Raw genomic sequence first — 18,149 nt, 5'->3', positions numbered from 1 at the left:
TTTCTTTCTGTGAGGTGAAAGACTAGCAAATTATTTGAAGTCTCTGACCTGTGGACTGGCATAACCCAGTATCACTGCACCACCTCTAGATAATCCTTCTATTTCTAAGGTTACTGCTGGACAGTTGCCATCCCATGAGGGCCAGAAAATCCTCCAAAGTAGCTGTCAGGATATGTTTTCATTGTGTTTAAATTGGTTCTCAATAAAAGCAGTTCAATATGGCTTGAAAGTTGTTCAGACACTTAGAATTGCTAATCCTATATTACTTGTAGAACACAACTTAGGCTGGCTTTTTGTTCAGCTCTGTTAAGATCCATCCGTTCAATATCTTTGGGTGGATATCTGTTTCAGATATATTTGGCCTCTTTCTACCCTACAATATTGAACTTCCATGGAAAGTCATTTTCCTTTGTTAGCTCAGACTTCAATTTGCCTCTCCCAGAAATGACATGGTTTTTATTTAAGCTTTCCCTTGGTGCTTATGAGCATCTTTGTAAAGGCTCTTCCTATCAGCTAACTACAGACACACAGATAATGCACCTCTGATTCTTCTGCCTTCTTTCAGCAGCATCAACTGAATTTCACCCTGGGAAGATTCTGGCAGATTTTTAGCCACACCAATCAAAACAACATTGTTGTGTCTTTTTAACAGCCATATGTGATCGGGAGAAAAAATTTTAAAAGTACCTTCTGTCTGTCTTTGGTTTATTATGTGGTCAAGATCAAAGTGTTCTAACTGTTCTATATGGTTACAAACTGACATGTATTCACCATGAGGGAGATGGATTAGCCTGTTGTGCCAGTTTGCCAACTGGCCTTAATGCTGAAGGTCAAAAACAAGCCGTGGCTTTCAATGCTTCAAAATTATATCAGTGTCAGAAATTTGTAGAGAAGCCACAGAGTTATTCCAGCAGAGTTCTTTCAAGTGCTGTACCTGAGACTCTGCTGTTATAATTCCAGTTGCAAGAATCCCAAGCCTACAGTCATTATTCAAGTAATATGGTTGATTCTTCCATTCCTACTGGACTGGGCAGATGTTGCTTGCTGCCTTTACCTGTGGTATGGTCCATGTTGAAATACACAGCGATCCAGCATCTTCTTCTACAGGAACTTTATTTCTTTAGTTGTTTTGCTTACTGTACCTTGAACAGTCATCTGTCCCACTTTCTGCAGTGTTCTTTGAACTGTGCAAGGATTAAGGGAGTTAGGTCCATTTTCCCTGAAGGGAGGCACAGGCATTAGGGTCAATCTAAGCTGATCTCAGTCAGAGATCCACAGAGATCTCTGAGAAGAGCTGTCTTTCACCATTTTGATTCTCAAAGTGTTTCCAAGACAAAAAGAAACAGCACCAGCACTGCTACAGTTCTACGTTGTCCAAGATGTTTCCAACAGTAATCCTAACTATACAGCAAACAGGTCATCTTCGACCACTGAAAGGGCTTTGGTTCATGCTAAAAAAAAAAAAAAAAAGTTATTTCATCTCTCTAATAATTAGCCTGTGAAAAAACAAATGCTTCTCTGATATAAAGCACTGAAAATTAAAAATCCATGACAATGCTCACAACACAAATGAGCACATTCTGTTTTGGAATTAATTTGTTGCTCTTTCGTTTATCACTTTTCTCATTTAATTTTAGGGTTTTTTCCCAGTTTGGTCATCCACTGGCAAGTCACACCAAAGTGCTCAAAGACATTTAGCTGTTACCAGTTTAGCCATCTGAGAGTAGATGTGCCCAGTAGAAATGCACAAGAGGCTGAGTTCCATTTCTCATTTAGTCTTCCCCTGCCTCTGTGAGATGTGGAGAACAGAAATTTCATACTTTGTTCCAAGTCAGACTTATTATGTAATATGTTTTGTGAAAATCACCTGTACTGAAAAAGGTCATCCTTGGAGTATTTCAGAGTCTCAGCATCTTTACAGCATGCTGAACCCTGTTATGATAGTATGTGAAAATCCATTATCAGTCAGACCTTCAACATACATCTCATCTGACCTGGGCAGTAGGGGTGTGATTTACCAAAAAATGATACAATCAGTAGGATGGAAGACTGATATTACACTATTTTAATGTCATCAGGACTTCAGTATAGTTATTTTTCTACTTACTGTCTATGGATCTTTGTTGCTTTATTTATAGGCTGTCACCCAAAATGCCTTGATGTTAATGAGTCATCTCCCTTGAGGTGTCTAGGCAGTGCTTTTCAGCAAGAAAAAATCAAACTCAGGAGTGCTGACTGCTCCTGTCAGGTGGAGGGAAAGCTCTGGCTAATTGAAGGTGCAGCATCAACTGAACAAAAAAACTCATCTTCTGTTCTCAAATTGACACCTTTAACATGGAGCCTTGAGATTAAGGGAGAGAAATCAAGAGAAAATGGATGACAGAGTTGTTCAGGGAGGTAGAGCCTTGCATAAATTAGTGTAACTGCAGTGATACCAGCACTGCAGTCCCAGTGTGTTTCAGGTGAGAATCCAGCCCTGAGTCACTAATTAATTGTAGCACTGTGCCTAAAATATTATAGACTGAGGAATCTGTGGCAGAGCTGATGCCTTTGACATCCTGTCCTGCATTCATTTCCTTAGACTCTATTCAGACAAAGTAGGCCAGTTTCTGTCCCCTTACTCCAGGACATTTGTCATAATTCCACTGAATCCACTTATATCACTGAAGCAACCTAATTATGATTGGGAAAAGAATACTGGCAGTTCTTAGTCACAAAAACATTCATCCTAAAATGATTATATGGAGATGATGTATATTTAGCATATCTATTTTTGGTTAAGCTCTCCTAGCAAGATTGGTGGTAATCTTACAATGGATAAAAATGAATCAGCAGCCTCTTCCTTCGATATCTTGTGAAGCAAAAAATGTCTTTAAAACTGAAGTGCTTTGAAAAATGCAAAATGTTGTAATTGTTGTAAATTGATATGTGCAGAGTGGAGTAATTTAAAAATCATTAGAAGTCTGCATTTTTTACAGTAAAGTACTTCAAAAAGAAATTAAGGCATAATACAGTATATTAATATACTTCAAGGCATCTCAAATAGGTTTCAAAATTAAACATCAAAAACTGCAACTTGAAAAAATAATTAGGTGAACCCATTTCATCGTAATCAGAAACTCTTCAGGTTTAGGGAATTGCAATGTGTGGGTGTCAGTCATTCTCATTTACCAAGGACAAGGATGTTCACTACAAAGAGCTTGCAGTAGAGAAAATGGCCTTGAAATTTCCTCAGTACATGACATAATATCGTGCATTTTCTATAGACTGCTCAGTTGCACATTGGTGCTGCCACTCTGCTTCTTATTTTAGACAAATCTCAGTAACTTTTTAATTATACTGGAAATGTCCTTTGCTGTTTTGTTCTTAAGAAATGATGGACTTGCTTAATTTCATCTAACTGTCCTCTTTCTGTAATTTGTGAGGAGCTTTGCCTATTACTGCTCTGCTAATTAAAAGGATGATTGAAGTTCCCCTGCTGTACATTGTCTGACATTGTAGAAAGACTCTTCCCTACTACTATACATTTCATTGAAGAGAAAAAACAATGTGACTAGTTTGATTTGTATCTCCTGTAGAGTTGCAAGAGTTTGCAAAAATGTATCTGGTGAGCAAGGTTTCAATTAAAAACATACTAGTTCAAGATTGGAACACTTAATATGTGTTGCTGCAGAATTTAAAACATGAGAAATTTAAGGCAGTGAAGAAGCACTCTAATAAAAATTAATTATCCTTTATGTTTAAATCAGTCCACAGGGAACCAAAAATACCTGATGTAGTAATTTATTGATTTAAGAAATAGGGTAAGTCGAGGGTATGAGATATACAGTGAGGAAACATGGGGTGTTTTTCAACTGATTGCTGCTTATTTTGCAGATATGCCAAAAATAATGGCCCTTTCCCTTTTCTTCCTGAAAATTAAGATTCTTAATCTATTGCTGTCTGCACCTCATTCAGCAATTAATGGAAATATTCCTCATTCCAATGTAAGTGCAATTTAGTTAAGTCAGCTTTTGTAAATCCTAGTCTAATCCACAGCAAGCTATTACTTTTTCCACAGGGTGGAATCCACAGACCCAGTTTTGGATGCTTCTATCTCAGCAACTCTTGGCTTACCCAGGAGGGAGATACCCAAATTCCTCTGGTGATGGCAAAATGGTTCTGTTTACCCTCCACTCTGGGCAGCTGACAGAGCCTTTCCTCTCTGTCTGCCTGGCAACTGCCTCTAAGGGATGTCCACCTCCCTGTGCTTTGTGCTAGGCCAGCCCCAGGGCAGTGATGCTCCTTAGGATCCTTGGGCAGCACTGCTGCAAGGTCCTGCAGATTGCACAACTGGAGCTCTTAGCATAAAGCTGCTGTCATTATCTAGCAGCAAAACCTGGCAAGTAAGTGGGGTTGTAGTAGCAACTCAGGTGCCAAAGTGGTTCAAGGACCTTTGAATTAGGTAGGGTAAGCAAGGGGTGTAAGGGTGTATATTTGTAGTTAAATGCCTGCATCCCTCTTTTACATCTCAGCCTTCCCACGGGACTCAAGGTACGGAACAGGGGTTAAGAACCATGCTGAAACAACTGACAGGATATAGAATGGAAAGAATCTTTCATGAACAGTCTGTGTTCAAGAAAATGTCAAGATGGATATTCTGACTTTGGCAGGCTTGTACTCCACAATAATCCTTTGTAAGAGAGGACTCTGAAGTAGAGGAGCTGTGGGAGAGTTCTGCTAGTGGATGCTGCAGTAGAGGGGGAAAAGTAACCCAGATGAACAACAGAACAGGAATGACATAGGAAATCTTTCACTTTTAATTTCCTAAGATGAATCCAAAGATTAAACTCTCACAAATTATCCATATCACCACTGTTTGAAGGAGGACTCTTGTGTTGGAGTGACCTTCTGTTTCCTCACAGCTGAAAAAGCACAAATGGGAATTGTAAGAGCAAGGGTACAAAAGAGCAATAGAACAGCTAGAGGTTTTGTCCTTCAGTGAATTTTGGATCAACTATTGTGCAAAATGTGCTGCATCAGTCCCTAAAAAGCAGATATTTATAATATTTTTTGTTGTCATGGTAAGTGTTGTACAAAAATAGCTATCTTTTCAACATATTTATGCAGCAGAATCTGTGAATTTTAGCTTCCTCTGAAAATAGGCAATTGCTATTGGTAGAAGTCAAACCCATAAGAACTTCCCTACATAGTGCATTTCTGAGGGTTTTGGTTGTGTATATTGTTGCAAGGGTAATTTCTGTAGACATGTAAGGATTTCCCAGTCACTGCCCTCCTTAAGAACATTTGCTTAAATGTTTTGGCTCAAGTAATATGTTTTAAATAAAATTGAATTTGTAATAAGTATCCAAGAATATTTTAATGTCAATGGGGCAAAAACTCCTTGTGTGTATACACAATAGTGTACATTCAGGTATGTCATTCTTCAGTCCAGGCAGCCTTGGCTATTTTATAAACAGATTGTTAAAATAGTGTCTATCACCTTGGGGTCCAAAATCGTTTTCTGATGGAGTGCAGAGAGCTGATTGTTCACATGCCACATGATTGGTCAGCTCCTGCTCTGGTCCCCCATATGCTGAAGTCAAAAAAGCCCTGAATGCCAGTCATGATCTGCACCTTTGGTTTGGCAGCAGTCGGGCAGAGAGCAGCTGCCAGATGCATGCTGCTATTTCTGTTTGTGCTGCTGACACAGAGGAAGTTATGGTTTATTTACTGGGAGCTGCTTTGTGTCTGCCCTCACCTGCCCAGGCTCAGCTGTGACCCTGTGTGGATGGACACACTGTTCCTAGGCAGATGCTGAGCACTGTGGGACTTGTGCTAATCGAGGCCACACTCCTTGGTTTTGTGCAAGAGCTCGTTGTGCCTCACTGCTGAATTTGTCCAAGGAATTGTTTATTTGTGCTAAAACGAGAGGAAGCAAGGCCAGCTTCTTCATCTGCCTTTACTTTTGCCTGTGAACCTGAGATGTTATTTACAAGCTGGTAATGATTTTTGATTTCTCACAATAGTTTTTCCTGTAATACAGATTGACTGTTGGGAACATGCAGACCAAAGCCTTATTTTAGTTGATTCACTGTTTCATTGAATCATGGAATGACTTGGGTTTAAAGGCACCCTCCAATTTCCCTGCTGTGAACCAGGGACATCTTCCACTAGCTCATGTTGCTCAGAGCCTCATCCAGCCTGGCACTGAACACTTCCAGGGATGAGGCACCCACGCTTCTCTGGACAATGTGTGTCTGCAACTCCTCACCCTCAGAGTTAAGAATTTCTTCCTAATACCTAATCTAAACCTACCCTCTTTCATTTTAAAGCCATTTCTGTGTGTCTTATCACTACATGCCCTAGCCCACTGTTCTTCTCCCTCCTCCTTGCTCCCTTTAGGTACTGGGAGGCCACACTTTGGTCACCCTGAAGCTTCTCTTCTCCAGGCTTAACAGATTTCCATATGTCCATGTAGACTGGCTCTTCAGTGAAAAAAATAAGATTAAAACCACATTATTTTAAAAGCATTCTATCCCAGTGTATAGATGTACATTCTGCAAATCATTATCCCCTTTCCTTCTGAGTACCAGCTCTGTGTCTAATTTGAGCAACAAATGGGCATCTCTGTCACTTGTGGGCTGTTAACCATAGCTGTTCTGTGTACCACAGAAGGTTTAGTGCTTATATAGACATATCCTGATCCCCTCACACAATCTGGTGAACTTTTGCTGAAAATAGGTGTCTCAAAATCTTTGTTTTCTTTTGATGCAGTATTAGTTCAGGCTGTAGCTATGAGACAGCTATATTGTATGAACCTACTGAGCCATCTCTTTACCTATTTCCCTATTCCCCACAAAGCCATGGTTGTTCTCCATGCTCCTCATCGTTATCACAGGCCTCATGCCTTCCTAGATTCTTGTGGTCTGTCACTTGCTCAAAAGGTTTCCCCATTTTTCCTGCACAACTGGCTTTTCAGTCCAAGGAACTGTGAATTGCATTTCCCCTCTGTGAGTGAGCACAAAGGCATTGCTTTCATTTCATTCATTTCAGCTCATGATAGATTGTTCTGGACTGCTTTCATAGCAGTCTGCTGATCAAACAAAATATCCAACAAGGTAGACATTGCACAGCACTGCCACTTGTGGTTCTTGGGGTGTTGCAGAGGATTTCAGAGCTCATTAGTCATGGTATAAGTCTCCAGTGATGACTGACATCTCAATGCTTTGCTACAAGTACAACTTAAAATGAAACAGTGAAGACAAATTATAAAACAGGACCAAATTTGACGAGGAAACTCCACATTTACTTGGGCAACAATATTTTAAAAATGTCCTGGTCAGATTTCTTTGTGCTTTTCCTTGCCCTTGTGTCAGTCTAATCTTCCTTGCTATTGTTACACTTCTGCTCATTTATTTTAAACGTTGCCCACACTGGCCTCATCCAACCTGCCAACCTGTATCACCTCTAAAAAAGAGACAAGTTCTGCAGCTGAAATCTCTTGTGTGGCAAGCCCAGCATAGTTGTATTCTCCTTTACACCAGTGCTCTGACTGGGTGAACAGAGATGTTCCCAGTGCCAAATGAGGAATCCTGAGTGGTATCAATTTTCAGTGCTCTTGCTGCCTGAAATGAAATATCTGTTAGTATGTTTACCATTACCAGTCCAGCTTCTTCAGGCTGTATTGATTAAATTTTTCTACTGTAAAAATACTATTTTGAACCCCAGTGAAATCGATATAGAGTGAGGTTTTATATATATAAAAATTGGATTTGGATCAGGAAGAAAATCTTCATCAGATGAAAAATAAAGCTGGGTGGAAAAAAAGTGTGATAAAAGATCTCAGAAGGGGAAAAAGTTGCTCTGTCATTTCCCCAGCCTCTGTTGTATTTGCCCTCTAGACCTTTCTGTCTGTCCACTGATTACTTTTCTACACAAATAAATTTTCAAGCAAATTGAGGCTTCCAGTTTCGAAAAAATACTTGTAAATAGATGTAGCATTATCAGAAACTACCTTACAGGGCTTTTTAAATGCAATTGCATTCATATATTTTGTGGTACACAGTAGTGCTAATGGCAGCCTTCCTACTGGAGGCCATAAGAGTTATTTATAGAGGACCTAATGCATCAAGAATAAGTTCAATGAGATGATGGTAGGATTATTTCCAGAAAGCAATTAAAACCACCACTTTATGGATAGTGAAACATTGTGAGTAACAATGAGGCATTTTAGCTCCAGTGGGTTTATTTTATGTGTTGTGGCCTGTGGTAAGAAGATAAGAAAGGTAGTTAGGTAACTGCAAGGCAAGACATCAGAAAGGTTTTCTACATAGAATTTACAGTAGGAAGGTTTAAAATGAAGTCATGTTCGGGGAATGAAGAAGTTTTGGGGAAGTTTTGCCTTTGGTAGATATAGTTGATAGTTACGCAATTATTGTATCTGACTTGCCCCGATTAATAGTCAGGGCTGTGTGAAGTTTAGATCCCTCCCATTTATTTTATGAATTACTGACTATTCAGTAGTTCTTTTCTGCAACTCTTGTTTCTCTGAGGAAGACCCAACCTCCTGAAATGCTTCTTTGCCTCCTGGTAGAACAGCTCCTGAGATAATACTGAGCAAAACAAGAGTGCCTGGGCCAGTCCTTTACTCAGGTTTCTGCTGTGCTGTTTTGGTTGTTTTTGTTTTTTTTTTTTTTTAATGCTAGTGAGACCACATAAAAGCTTATTTTCTGGTCCCTAATTCATTTCATAACAAAACCCAGTGACGTACTGAAGAGAAAATAGAAACAGGTTATCACTCATGAAATCATGTAGGAAAGGGGATACTTAATATGAACTTAAGTACTGGAAGACATCAAGAAGATGCAAGAAAAAAAGGGTATTTGAGGGGGCTAAGGCACATCCATGTTCGTGTAATTCATGGAAAACTGTAAATAGTTGGAGTATGTTTTGAACCTCTCTAACATTCAGAGTCAGAAATGAGGGCAGATGCAATTTAGAGTTGGACTTCTTTTCTCGTTAAGATTTTTTGCCAAATAATTCTTCTTTGGCTTAACATAGTTTTATATGCATGTTACAGTCTTGCTTCGTGACAGTGTCAGAAAGGATAAATATCAATAGCGGAATAAATTTAAGCATTCTATTCTGATAACAGACTGTAATAGAAAAGTATTTCAGACAAATGTTTCAGGTCAGGTGAGATGATTCTCACTCTTTGAGTCTTTTGTTGGGATGGACCACCACGTGCCACTTTGGGCAAGGACAGAATCTTTGGAAATGACTGTGAAAATTATTTTGGAGAGATATATGATAATAAATTCAATGCGATAATTTTGCAGGAAGAGTTGCTTTGAATTTATTCACACTACTGTAGCACATTGTTGTGGTAATGTGAGGTGACCTTTAATATATTTCAGTGTCAGAGATTAGCATGCAGTGCATGAAGAGAAGAATAAGGAATGTTGCAGCAAGAGAAACTCAGATTGAGAGAATATTTGTTTGTGAAGATGGTCTGATAGTGGTATGAATTGCCTGTCATAGTGTTCTCTGTTGCTGGGAGCTTTTCAGGGATGCCAGGTATGATTTCATTTGAAACGATAATAGATGATGCTGTGAAGTCTTTTGCAGCCCTATTCTTTATAAATTTATGTTAAAATAGATCATTCATTTGGGAATAATCTATCATATTGATTTATTTCCGATGGTACTAAATTTCACATTAAGTTCTGTGGCAAGTTTCCATCACGTGTTCCTCACTGGTGTGGAGGACAGGGAAGAGATGGGCATTGCACCATTGCTGCCACTCCACACAGGAACTTGATTTCAGTTTTCCAAAGAGAACACATTCAGAAAACCTGGCAACTGACAGAGCAGGACTTTAGCATCAATGTTTTGAGGACATTTGCAAATCCCTTTGATTTTCATCTCAAGCTTGAAGAGCCAGTTCCACTGGACATTGGTATAACCCATTTAGTACTGCTGTGTTGCTCCTAAAAAAGCTGTCCCTTGCTTGATCATAGGTCACAGAATGGTTTGGGTTAGAAAGGATCTTAATTCCAATCTTAATTCCAAAAGGATCCAATTCCAGCTCCCCTGCCATGGGCAAGGGCATCATCACCTGCAAGACCAGGATGCTCCAAGCCCCATCCAGCCTGGCCTTGAACACTTCCAGGGATGGTTTATTGGCATAGCTGTGGCTGACTAAGAATGTAAAAAATTACACACCTAACTAATGTTCTGTGACACTGATGGGAAAGCTAAGAGCAGATGCAATTAACATCCAGATTGCCAAAGAAATTTGTGTAAATTGGGAAAATAGGATAAGCTGTACCGTAAAAATAACATCTCTTCTAGTACAGATATGTACAACTTGATGTCTGCATGCTGTGCACTCCTAGATAACCTTCTTTAAGAAGAACAAATTTCCAAAAGGTTTTAAAAAAAAAGCTCAAATGCTTTTGAAACTCCTTAAACTACATTTTTGAACTTCCTTTTAGTGTAAAAAATTATATTAATAAAGTCAGTTGCTGAAAATAAAAGCCAGAACAGTGTTGTCTCCAGGACACAGCAGGAAGGTAATTTAAAAAGCTCAGGAACATGTTGAAATTATCATGCAAACTTATTAAATGTAATGTATATTTAAATTGAAAAAACTTCTTTATTAGGTCTAGATAGGTGATTTTTTTGCTGCCTCTAGCAGTTAAGCTTATTGGGTGAAAGTCAGGGTAGATTAATTTCTAATCTTTATGGAAAACTACTTATTAAAAAATGGATAGCAAAATTATTAATATAATTTTGAAAGTTTTGACTATCTGTAGAACAAGACTCACCACTGAACAAAAGTATAATGAGTGTTTCATAGTATTTGGCCACTTTTGTTTACATATAGTTTTGTATTCTTAACATGATTTTCTAGGAGTTATTTCTGACACATGTTGAATTAACATTAAAATCTTCCCTATCATTACAAATTATAAAATATTTAGCTTTAATTTCCCTTTTCATAACACATAAGTAGGAAGTTATTATAAAACACATTTGAAAGAACTCATTGTTGACTTAGGTAATTAAAATGAAGAGTGTAGAGTGAATTTTTAATGCTTTTTAGATTAGCTCAGGAATGATCAACTATTTGTCTCCTTCTCAAGAATATGTACAAATAATGGTTCACAGCTTACATTTGCCTTTTTTCCAAGAAATTAATGAGCATTCAGAATTAAGGATGTCCGTAAAAATTCTAGACTGAATTGAACATTAATTGGTGTGAGTCTAAGGACTCCGAATTTTAGATTTGATGCAAACTGTATTTGATGAAAGTCTGAGGGAAGCTGCTGGGGTCAGCTGAGGCCAGTCCCCGGCACTCTGCCAGAACAATGCTCACAGTGACTCTGCATGGCTGGGCTTTTTTCAAAAACAAAATTAACTTTCCAGGTCTACATTTAGAGAACCTTGTTTGGATTTCAAAGTGCACAGGTAGAAAAACTGACACGGGACCATGAATTACTGTGAATTTGGGTGACTCGGTGTCCTGGGAGCCCTGAAAATTCCCATGTGCTGAGGAGTGGGTGTCAGCCACAGACCAGCCTGCAGCCCAGCTTGCTGCACAAGGTCTGCCCAGAGCTCAGGCAGGCAGGTCTGTGTCCCACTAAAGCATGACACAGAGGAGGGGCAGGGAAGAGCTGGGTTTATGTAAGCCTAAAAACCAACGTGGTCAAGGAGCTAAGGTATTGTGAGCGTGGCACTGTACATGGTAAGAATGAATGGCAATTAATGGAACAGCACAAGTAAAGGCTTGTGATGTAATATCCCTGAGTCAACTAATCCAGACTGTACCTCTTGTCACCTGCCTCCCTTGTTACCTTACAGAAGTCCTCTCTTTGCTCTTGTCCTTTGCAGTCAGATGATGGCACAGCTTGTGGCTCCTCAGCAGGACAGTCTCTGTCCAGGCTGGGATTTGCATCTCTTTGCTTGTCCTGCCTGTATTGCTGCTTTGATCTCTCCTTGGGCTGATTTAGCTCAGCTAGCTGTCAGATATTAACCCAGGAAAACAAACTGAATAATTATCTGGCACTTCCATGATCTGAACCATCTCACCAGTTTCCCATGCTAAGTGTAAGGCAGGGATCACAGAGCCATGAGATGGATGGAGATGAGGAGGAGGAGTGGAATAGCTGTTTCAATCAGAGAAGACATTTTTGGCTGTCTCAGCTGCTTGCAATGACCCACAGCTCAAAGCCCTTCCCCACTGAGCTGGCTCTGCTGCATTTTGTGGTGCTTCTATGTCCTGTAGGACCAACTGCTTTGGAAGGAAGAAGATGCTCCAGTGAACTGGACAGTTGCATCATGTCTGACTTGCTGTCCAACTTCACTTCTGTGTGAATTTTTGCCACACCAGCTTTATTTGAAACTATTTACCTAGTTAAAGTTACTGTATAGTTTCCCATTGCAGTCAGTCCCTGAGCACTCACTGCAGTATCTCGTTTTGTCCAGTCTCTGGCAGAAACCCTCAATGACAAACACAAATGCTAATGTGTCTCACTGCTACACAAAGGTTTCTGGGCTTGTTTATCTGCAGGAGTTGTTAAGAAATAGTTTTGCATTTAAAAGCAGGACAACCTAACCTGAACTGATAATCCTTTTTTTTTGATCTTAGTTGTTTGAATTAGCTGTGGATTAAAGCTGCATGTTTTACCACAGCATTAATAGGATGACATTAGGCTTGATTTCCCTTGCTTTGCATGAGAAGTCTGTGGAGAATCTTGGATTTGCTTGGCAGTAGAATACATTATCATGGTAAACAGCACTTCTGATGGCTTATGAAATCACCAAAAAGAATGTAAATATCTAGGTTGCCTCAGTGACGACAAAGTGTGAATTGGTTGAACTGCAGGTCAGCTAGGGTAGCTGAGGAAAGTGTCTGGTCCAAACTAAGAAACCTCATTTTGTTACAGCTGGTGCTTACAAAATTTGGTTTAGTTTTCATTAAAGAACATTTAGACTTAATATTTTGGGGAAAAATTCAATTTAAGAAATGCATTTCTAAATGCAAGGAAATGCAAGAACTAGGTAAGTTAATTTCAAGTATGATCTTGTGTTGTAATATAGAACAAAAAAAAGCCTTATGAGTGAAGACTGTATCTACTGACCTAGGATATTTTTTAATAAGATAGGTAATCTAGTATCTAGAATAGGACCTTAAATTGTGTTTAAACGTTTTATTCAATGTGTAGGTAAAACAGTGGAAAACTTTCTAATACTTTAAGGTCTTTTTAATTTTTTGGTTTTAAAAGGGAAATGTGTGCAAGATCTGTTCCTGTGGTAGGAATGTGCCTACATTGCCTTCAGCTCTGTGCTGTTATTTCTTTTGTTTGTTTGGAACATGAGGTTGTTGTGATTAGATTGTGCAGGGTAGACAGACATGGGGTGCAGCCATGCATTCCATGTGTGGGAATGTGTTCAAGGCTTTCCACAGCTGGTTCTTGGATCTGTTTACAGGCAGAGAAGTGGCAGGAGCTGCTAGCACTGCTGACAGGGTCAGAAGTTCTATGTATTGCTTTGTTTCCCCACTTCAGCCATTGCCATTTCTGTATTTCTGTCCCAAAGCTGCAAAAATCTGTGTAGTAGAATGTCAATCCAGAAGGTCAAAAAGACCATCAGTTCCACTTACCTCAGTATATTGTAAACTACACAATATTTTTTAATATCCTCTTAACAATCTTTGCCACTTGAAGTAAAATATCAAAAGCAATAATTATAACGAACTAGAGGGAGATAAGGGGAGATGAAACACATCCCTCTATCAGCCTAAATTCTTAAAGTATTTGCTAGATTTAATTTTAGGAGTAGGCCGATGCCCAAACTGGAACAATAGGTTCAAATAAAACCAGTGATCCTCTTCTACTCTGCTTGGGAGTGATCTGGTGGGATCAATTTACTTCCTAAACATAGGAACAAGTATTTGGACATCTTCAGTACCAATGGAATAAGAAAGCAAGTCTTCCCATGGTCCTTCAAGTGACCTCCCAGGTTTCCAAGGAACAACCAAGTAACAAAACAAAAGAGATGAGACAAATTATGCAGCAAGGGGGAAGAAAATCTTTCCAGTACCTGCAGGCAGGCAGTCCAAGGCATGAAGCAGTAGTTGAATATATGATCAGCAGGCAGCAAACAAGACTTTCTAAGGTATAATGCCCAGACTCAGCACAGTTTTTCATTTGAATATAGCAGAGCAGTCTCTTTTTTTCTTACATACTTCTTTTCAAGAATATCATAGAATCATATCATCAGATAATTATTTTTATCTTGTACTCCAGTATAACACAGCTCCCTGCCCGAATATTAAATATGATTATGTTTTATATAGTTGATTTTGACTTCCTAAGGACAGTACTTTGCAGTTGCTTTTACTGAATTTTGTGTGATGTTCTTTACCATGCCTCCTGCTTCTGAATTTGAGTTGGACAATGCTCTTGCAGTTTGTCACTCACCCATCCTTTGATTGTGCACTGTGCTGTCACCCTGGCTATTAACAAAAATAACAACTGAGCTCTCACTCAAGACAGAGCCCAGCATGTCTTTGATGTCACTGTGCTGTTCCAGTTCTGTGCTGCTTTTTCCTTTGTGTTAAAATGATTGGAAGATAAGATTTCAATTTAAACTTTAAAAACTCTTCTTGGTATATAAGTGACAGCATTTGTCACTACAAATGCTTTTAAGGATGTTTATATACAATAGTTCCAAGATCTAAATGATCATTGTTTAAAATCTGTCAAGGGAAAAATCCTGCCACAACTAAATATGTAGCTCTGACATTTGAAATCAGAGCAGACATGAGTGTTTGGCTTATACTTTACGTGCTATCAGCTGCTTTCCGAGAGGAAGAAGGAGGAGACATTTCTGTAGCAGGTTAATTGCAGGATAACAAGCAAACTCTGTGTCTTTGCAATGAGTATTCTAAATAAATTCAAAGTACATGGAACCTTTCTCTAAGGAAACCATTCTTTTCACAGAACAGCTTTAGTATACATAGAAGTAGAATTGCAATTAGCATATGGTGATGTATTGAAACAATTCAGGACTTTCATACCACTTCACAATCAGGGCTGTTCTACAGTGTCCAGGTAGAGAAATTCTTGTGAGGGCAATGAAGGAGACTCAGTTGACTCATGAAGGTCAGGAAGATAAAAAAAGTCTGAATTCTTGAAAGTCATTTTAGAGCTAGGGGGATCTGAATGACCTATAGGTCATGTAATGTTGCATGCTGCTGTCAGAGTGAGGTGCTTGCCTCATTTCCCTTTCTAGTAGCTCTCTGTACTGCAAGTGAAGGCCTTTTTGTCATCACTAAAAACATTTTAATTTAATTACTTTACCCTCTGCAAAGCCATCATTTACAGTCCCCACCCCAAAAAAATAAATTATCTGACAACTGCTAAAGAAGGAGGTGAACAGAGTGTGTAAGGTCTGTAATGATTGCTAAAATCCCATGTTTGATCCAGCTGATGAGTGATATTCATACAGAAGTGAATTTGTCTTGATGCAAAGTCTATTTGCAGTATGAAAGTGCTGTTCCATGCGATGTACTTTTGTTTTTTCTGTGCAGAGCTGTGTACCCTGGACTGTGGCAGCCACGGTGTCTGCTCCAGAGGGATATGCCAGTGTGAGGAGGGCTGGGTGGGACCCACCTGTGAAGAACGGACCTGCCACTCCCACTGTGCCGAGCACGGGCAGTGCAAGGATGGGAAGTGTGAGTGCAGCCCAGGATGGGAAGGGGACCACTGCACCATTGGTAAGGGGCTTTTGTACCTCAAGAAATGAAATACATAAAATCTTAATCCAGTCCTACACAGATTAGCATCATTCTGATTGAAATCTATTTGGAAAAACAGAACTCAGAATCCAGGCAGGTGTAAAAAAGGTTCCTCTGCACTCTGTCCCACAGAATAGCAACATGGCACAGCTTTCTCTGTAGAGGAAGTAACAGATTAATTAATTATTAAAAAAAAAAAAAAACAGAAAGGAAAGATAGCTCAGTCCTAACATATTTTTGGGATGTGTTCATATGTGAATTTTGTAGTCAGGAAAGAAAAAATGTTTAAAAAGTAGAAGGTGTGAGACAAAGCTATTATTTATCTTATGTAATTCTTGCATTAAATCTCTTGCCTTTCTGTCTGAGGATTTACATATTTTACTTATTGCTAATGGTGTTTTTCCTAGAGCTGACTGCTAACAATATTCCTAATAAGGTAAAGCTTTCAGATCTTTTTAGAAGTCATTAGTCTACTATAAAAATGTAAATGTTATATTTTTAATGAAATTCAAAACTTTTTTACAAAGCCTAAGAGTGTTTCTCCCTAAAACACCCCAAAGTGAGATTATTGTCTAATATTCAGAGAGGAGCAGTGTAAAGTCTCACATTTATTTATTTAAAAAAATCTAGAATGTGTTATCTTTATCTGGAGCATTTTAAGATAATTCATTCCCTGGCTCTAGAATTCACTAAATCGGATTTGCTAAATCAAGAATTAGATTTGTGATGGAGGAGCAGCCTACTTTTCTGAAGATTGTCTAGGGCAAATCCAGAGAAGGACCAAAATATTTAACAGTGTCAGGTGTGGTCCCTGCACGCTTGTCATCAAATGGAGAACGATCACAAACAGTGCTCTGGTCACAGCAGCAGGAATAGATCTGCCTGCAGGAAGAGGGAGACATTTTATATCTAACCCCCAGGTGTCAAGCCATAAGCAAATGTATTTTCATTTGGTACAGAAGTTTGATCCATCTCAGTTTTGTTCTTTTCTTTTTTAAGCTCACTACTTAGATGCTGTTCAAGGTAAGTTTTTCATATCAGCATTCCAAAAAAATAATGAAAATATACAAAAGTATTGGGAATTGAGTGTTTTCTGTTACTTATTTTGTTTGAGCTTCTGTACTGCTACGTTCTCAGAATAGATGACACATTTGGTTATGGAGATATATATAGATATATATGCACACACAGAGATTTACAGCAGAAATTGCAGTTTTTAATAAGTAATGTGCTCAACTCATTTGCAAAGTTCTTCCAATGTAAGCATGTTTTACAGGGCCATCTGATGTGCTGCATTAAGCAAATCCATTTTTTGCTCTTGTATACCATCCAAAGTAATGCCAGAGCTGCGAACTTGCTAAAAAGCCTGTGTTGATACTGTCTCCCATGAGAAGTAAAAAAAAGTATTCTTTTGTCACTTATGCTTGAAATAAGTTTATTTTGGTAGAGCACTAGTCTTGTTTTCTAAAGCTGTCTGTGCCAGATGTGATCTAGTTCTCTTCAAATCATTTGATACAAGAGTTCCATTTGATGTTGCTTTGTGTCTGGTGCTGTTCATTTGACTCGTGTGCCCCAGCACAGGTCTGTGCCAGAGCCTTCCCCAGGGTGACAGGGAGAGCAGTGGTGCACAGCCCCTTCCAAAAACTCTGCTCACTGAAATAACCAAACTAACTATTAGTTCAGAACATCTCAGTGCTTATTTTTCGATTCTTATTTTATTTCTTTGGAATTAGATAATAATAAAAGCACATAAGCATTCATTTTATTGCATTTTTAGACTTAGAGGGTAACCATACATAGTAGGAAAATACAACCATGTACAAGAAATTAATTAACTCAGCAGGACAGTGATTGAAAGTGGAAAAACTTTCCACATTACCCAAAAGAGCTCTCACATCCTGCCCTTTCCCCCAACTCCCTGAAAGAGGCTTTTATTGTATCTCTGGTGGTTGCCAAATTCATGTTGTTTTGGAGTAGCATCTTCCATAACTCAGTGTGAGAAAATGGTGCCACCCATCTCCAGTTTTTCTGAGGAGTCAGACTCTGATCCCGCTGTTTGCAGATGTGATTTATAAACTGTGCCAAGGTTGAGAAGGACTTTACATGTGTCTCATATAAAGTTACCAGGAAATGTGCTATATGTGGGGCTGTGAATCACAACCTGACAGACCAGACTCTCTGACTGGCTCCTCCAAACTCAATTTGGAGCATCTTGGGGCTGTCAGGCACTGATTCCTTCCTCCTCAAAAAAACCCTCTCTCTGATAACACCTGTGTGTTGATGATCAGTATCAGGTGCACAGGGGCTTCCAGACCCTGCACGTCTATGCTGGCAAAAAGAAAGGAGCCAGCTTAGAAGGGAT

At 39.0% G+C, this 18,149-nt stretch overlaps 1 protein-coding gene across 26 annotated transcripts in view; it reads left to right on the top strand.

Annotated features, from left to right (window-relative positions):
• The window catches only part of TENM1 (teneurin transmembrane protein 1), a 793,032-nt gene that overhangs the window by 677,936 nt on the left and 96,947 nt on the right, over positions 1 to 18,149 (top strand). For 23 of the 26 annotated variants that reach the window (XM_085571039.1, XM_077786535.2, XM_085571036.1 and 20 more), the window contains 2 exons: positions 15,581 to 15,766; positions 16,787 to 16,810. In XM_085571039.1, the coding sequence (XP_085427165.1) occupies positions 15,581 to 15,766; positions 16,787 to 16,810 (210 nt within the window). The remainder of the gene's footprint in view (positions 1 to 15,580; positions 15,767 to 16,786; positions 16,811 to 18,149) is intronic. The other 3 variants (XM_085571045.1, XM_077786545.2, XM_085571049.1) reach the window with 1 other exon arrangement.

The sequence above is a fragment of the Lonchura striata genome, chromosome 4A (assembly GCF_050655825.1).
Source record: "Lonchura striata isolate lonStrDom1 chromosome 4A, ASM5065582v1, whole genome shotgun sequence".
Taxonomy (NCBI): Eukaryota; Metazoa; Chordata; class Aves; order Passeriformes; family Estrildidae; genus Lonchura; species Lonchura striata.
Note: the sequence above shows the minus strand (reverse complement) of the source record. Positions and strands in the feature narration are given on the sequence as shown.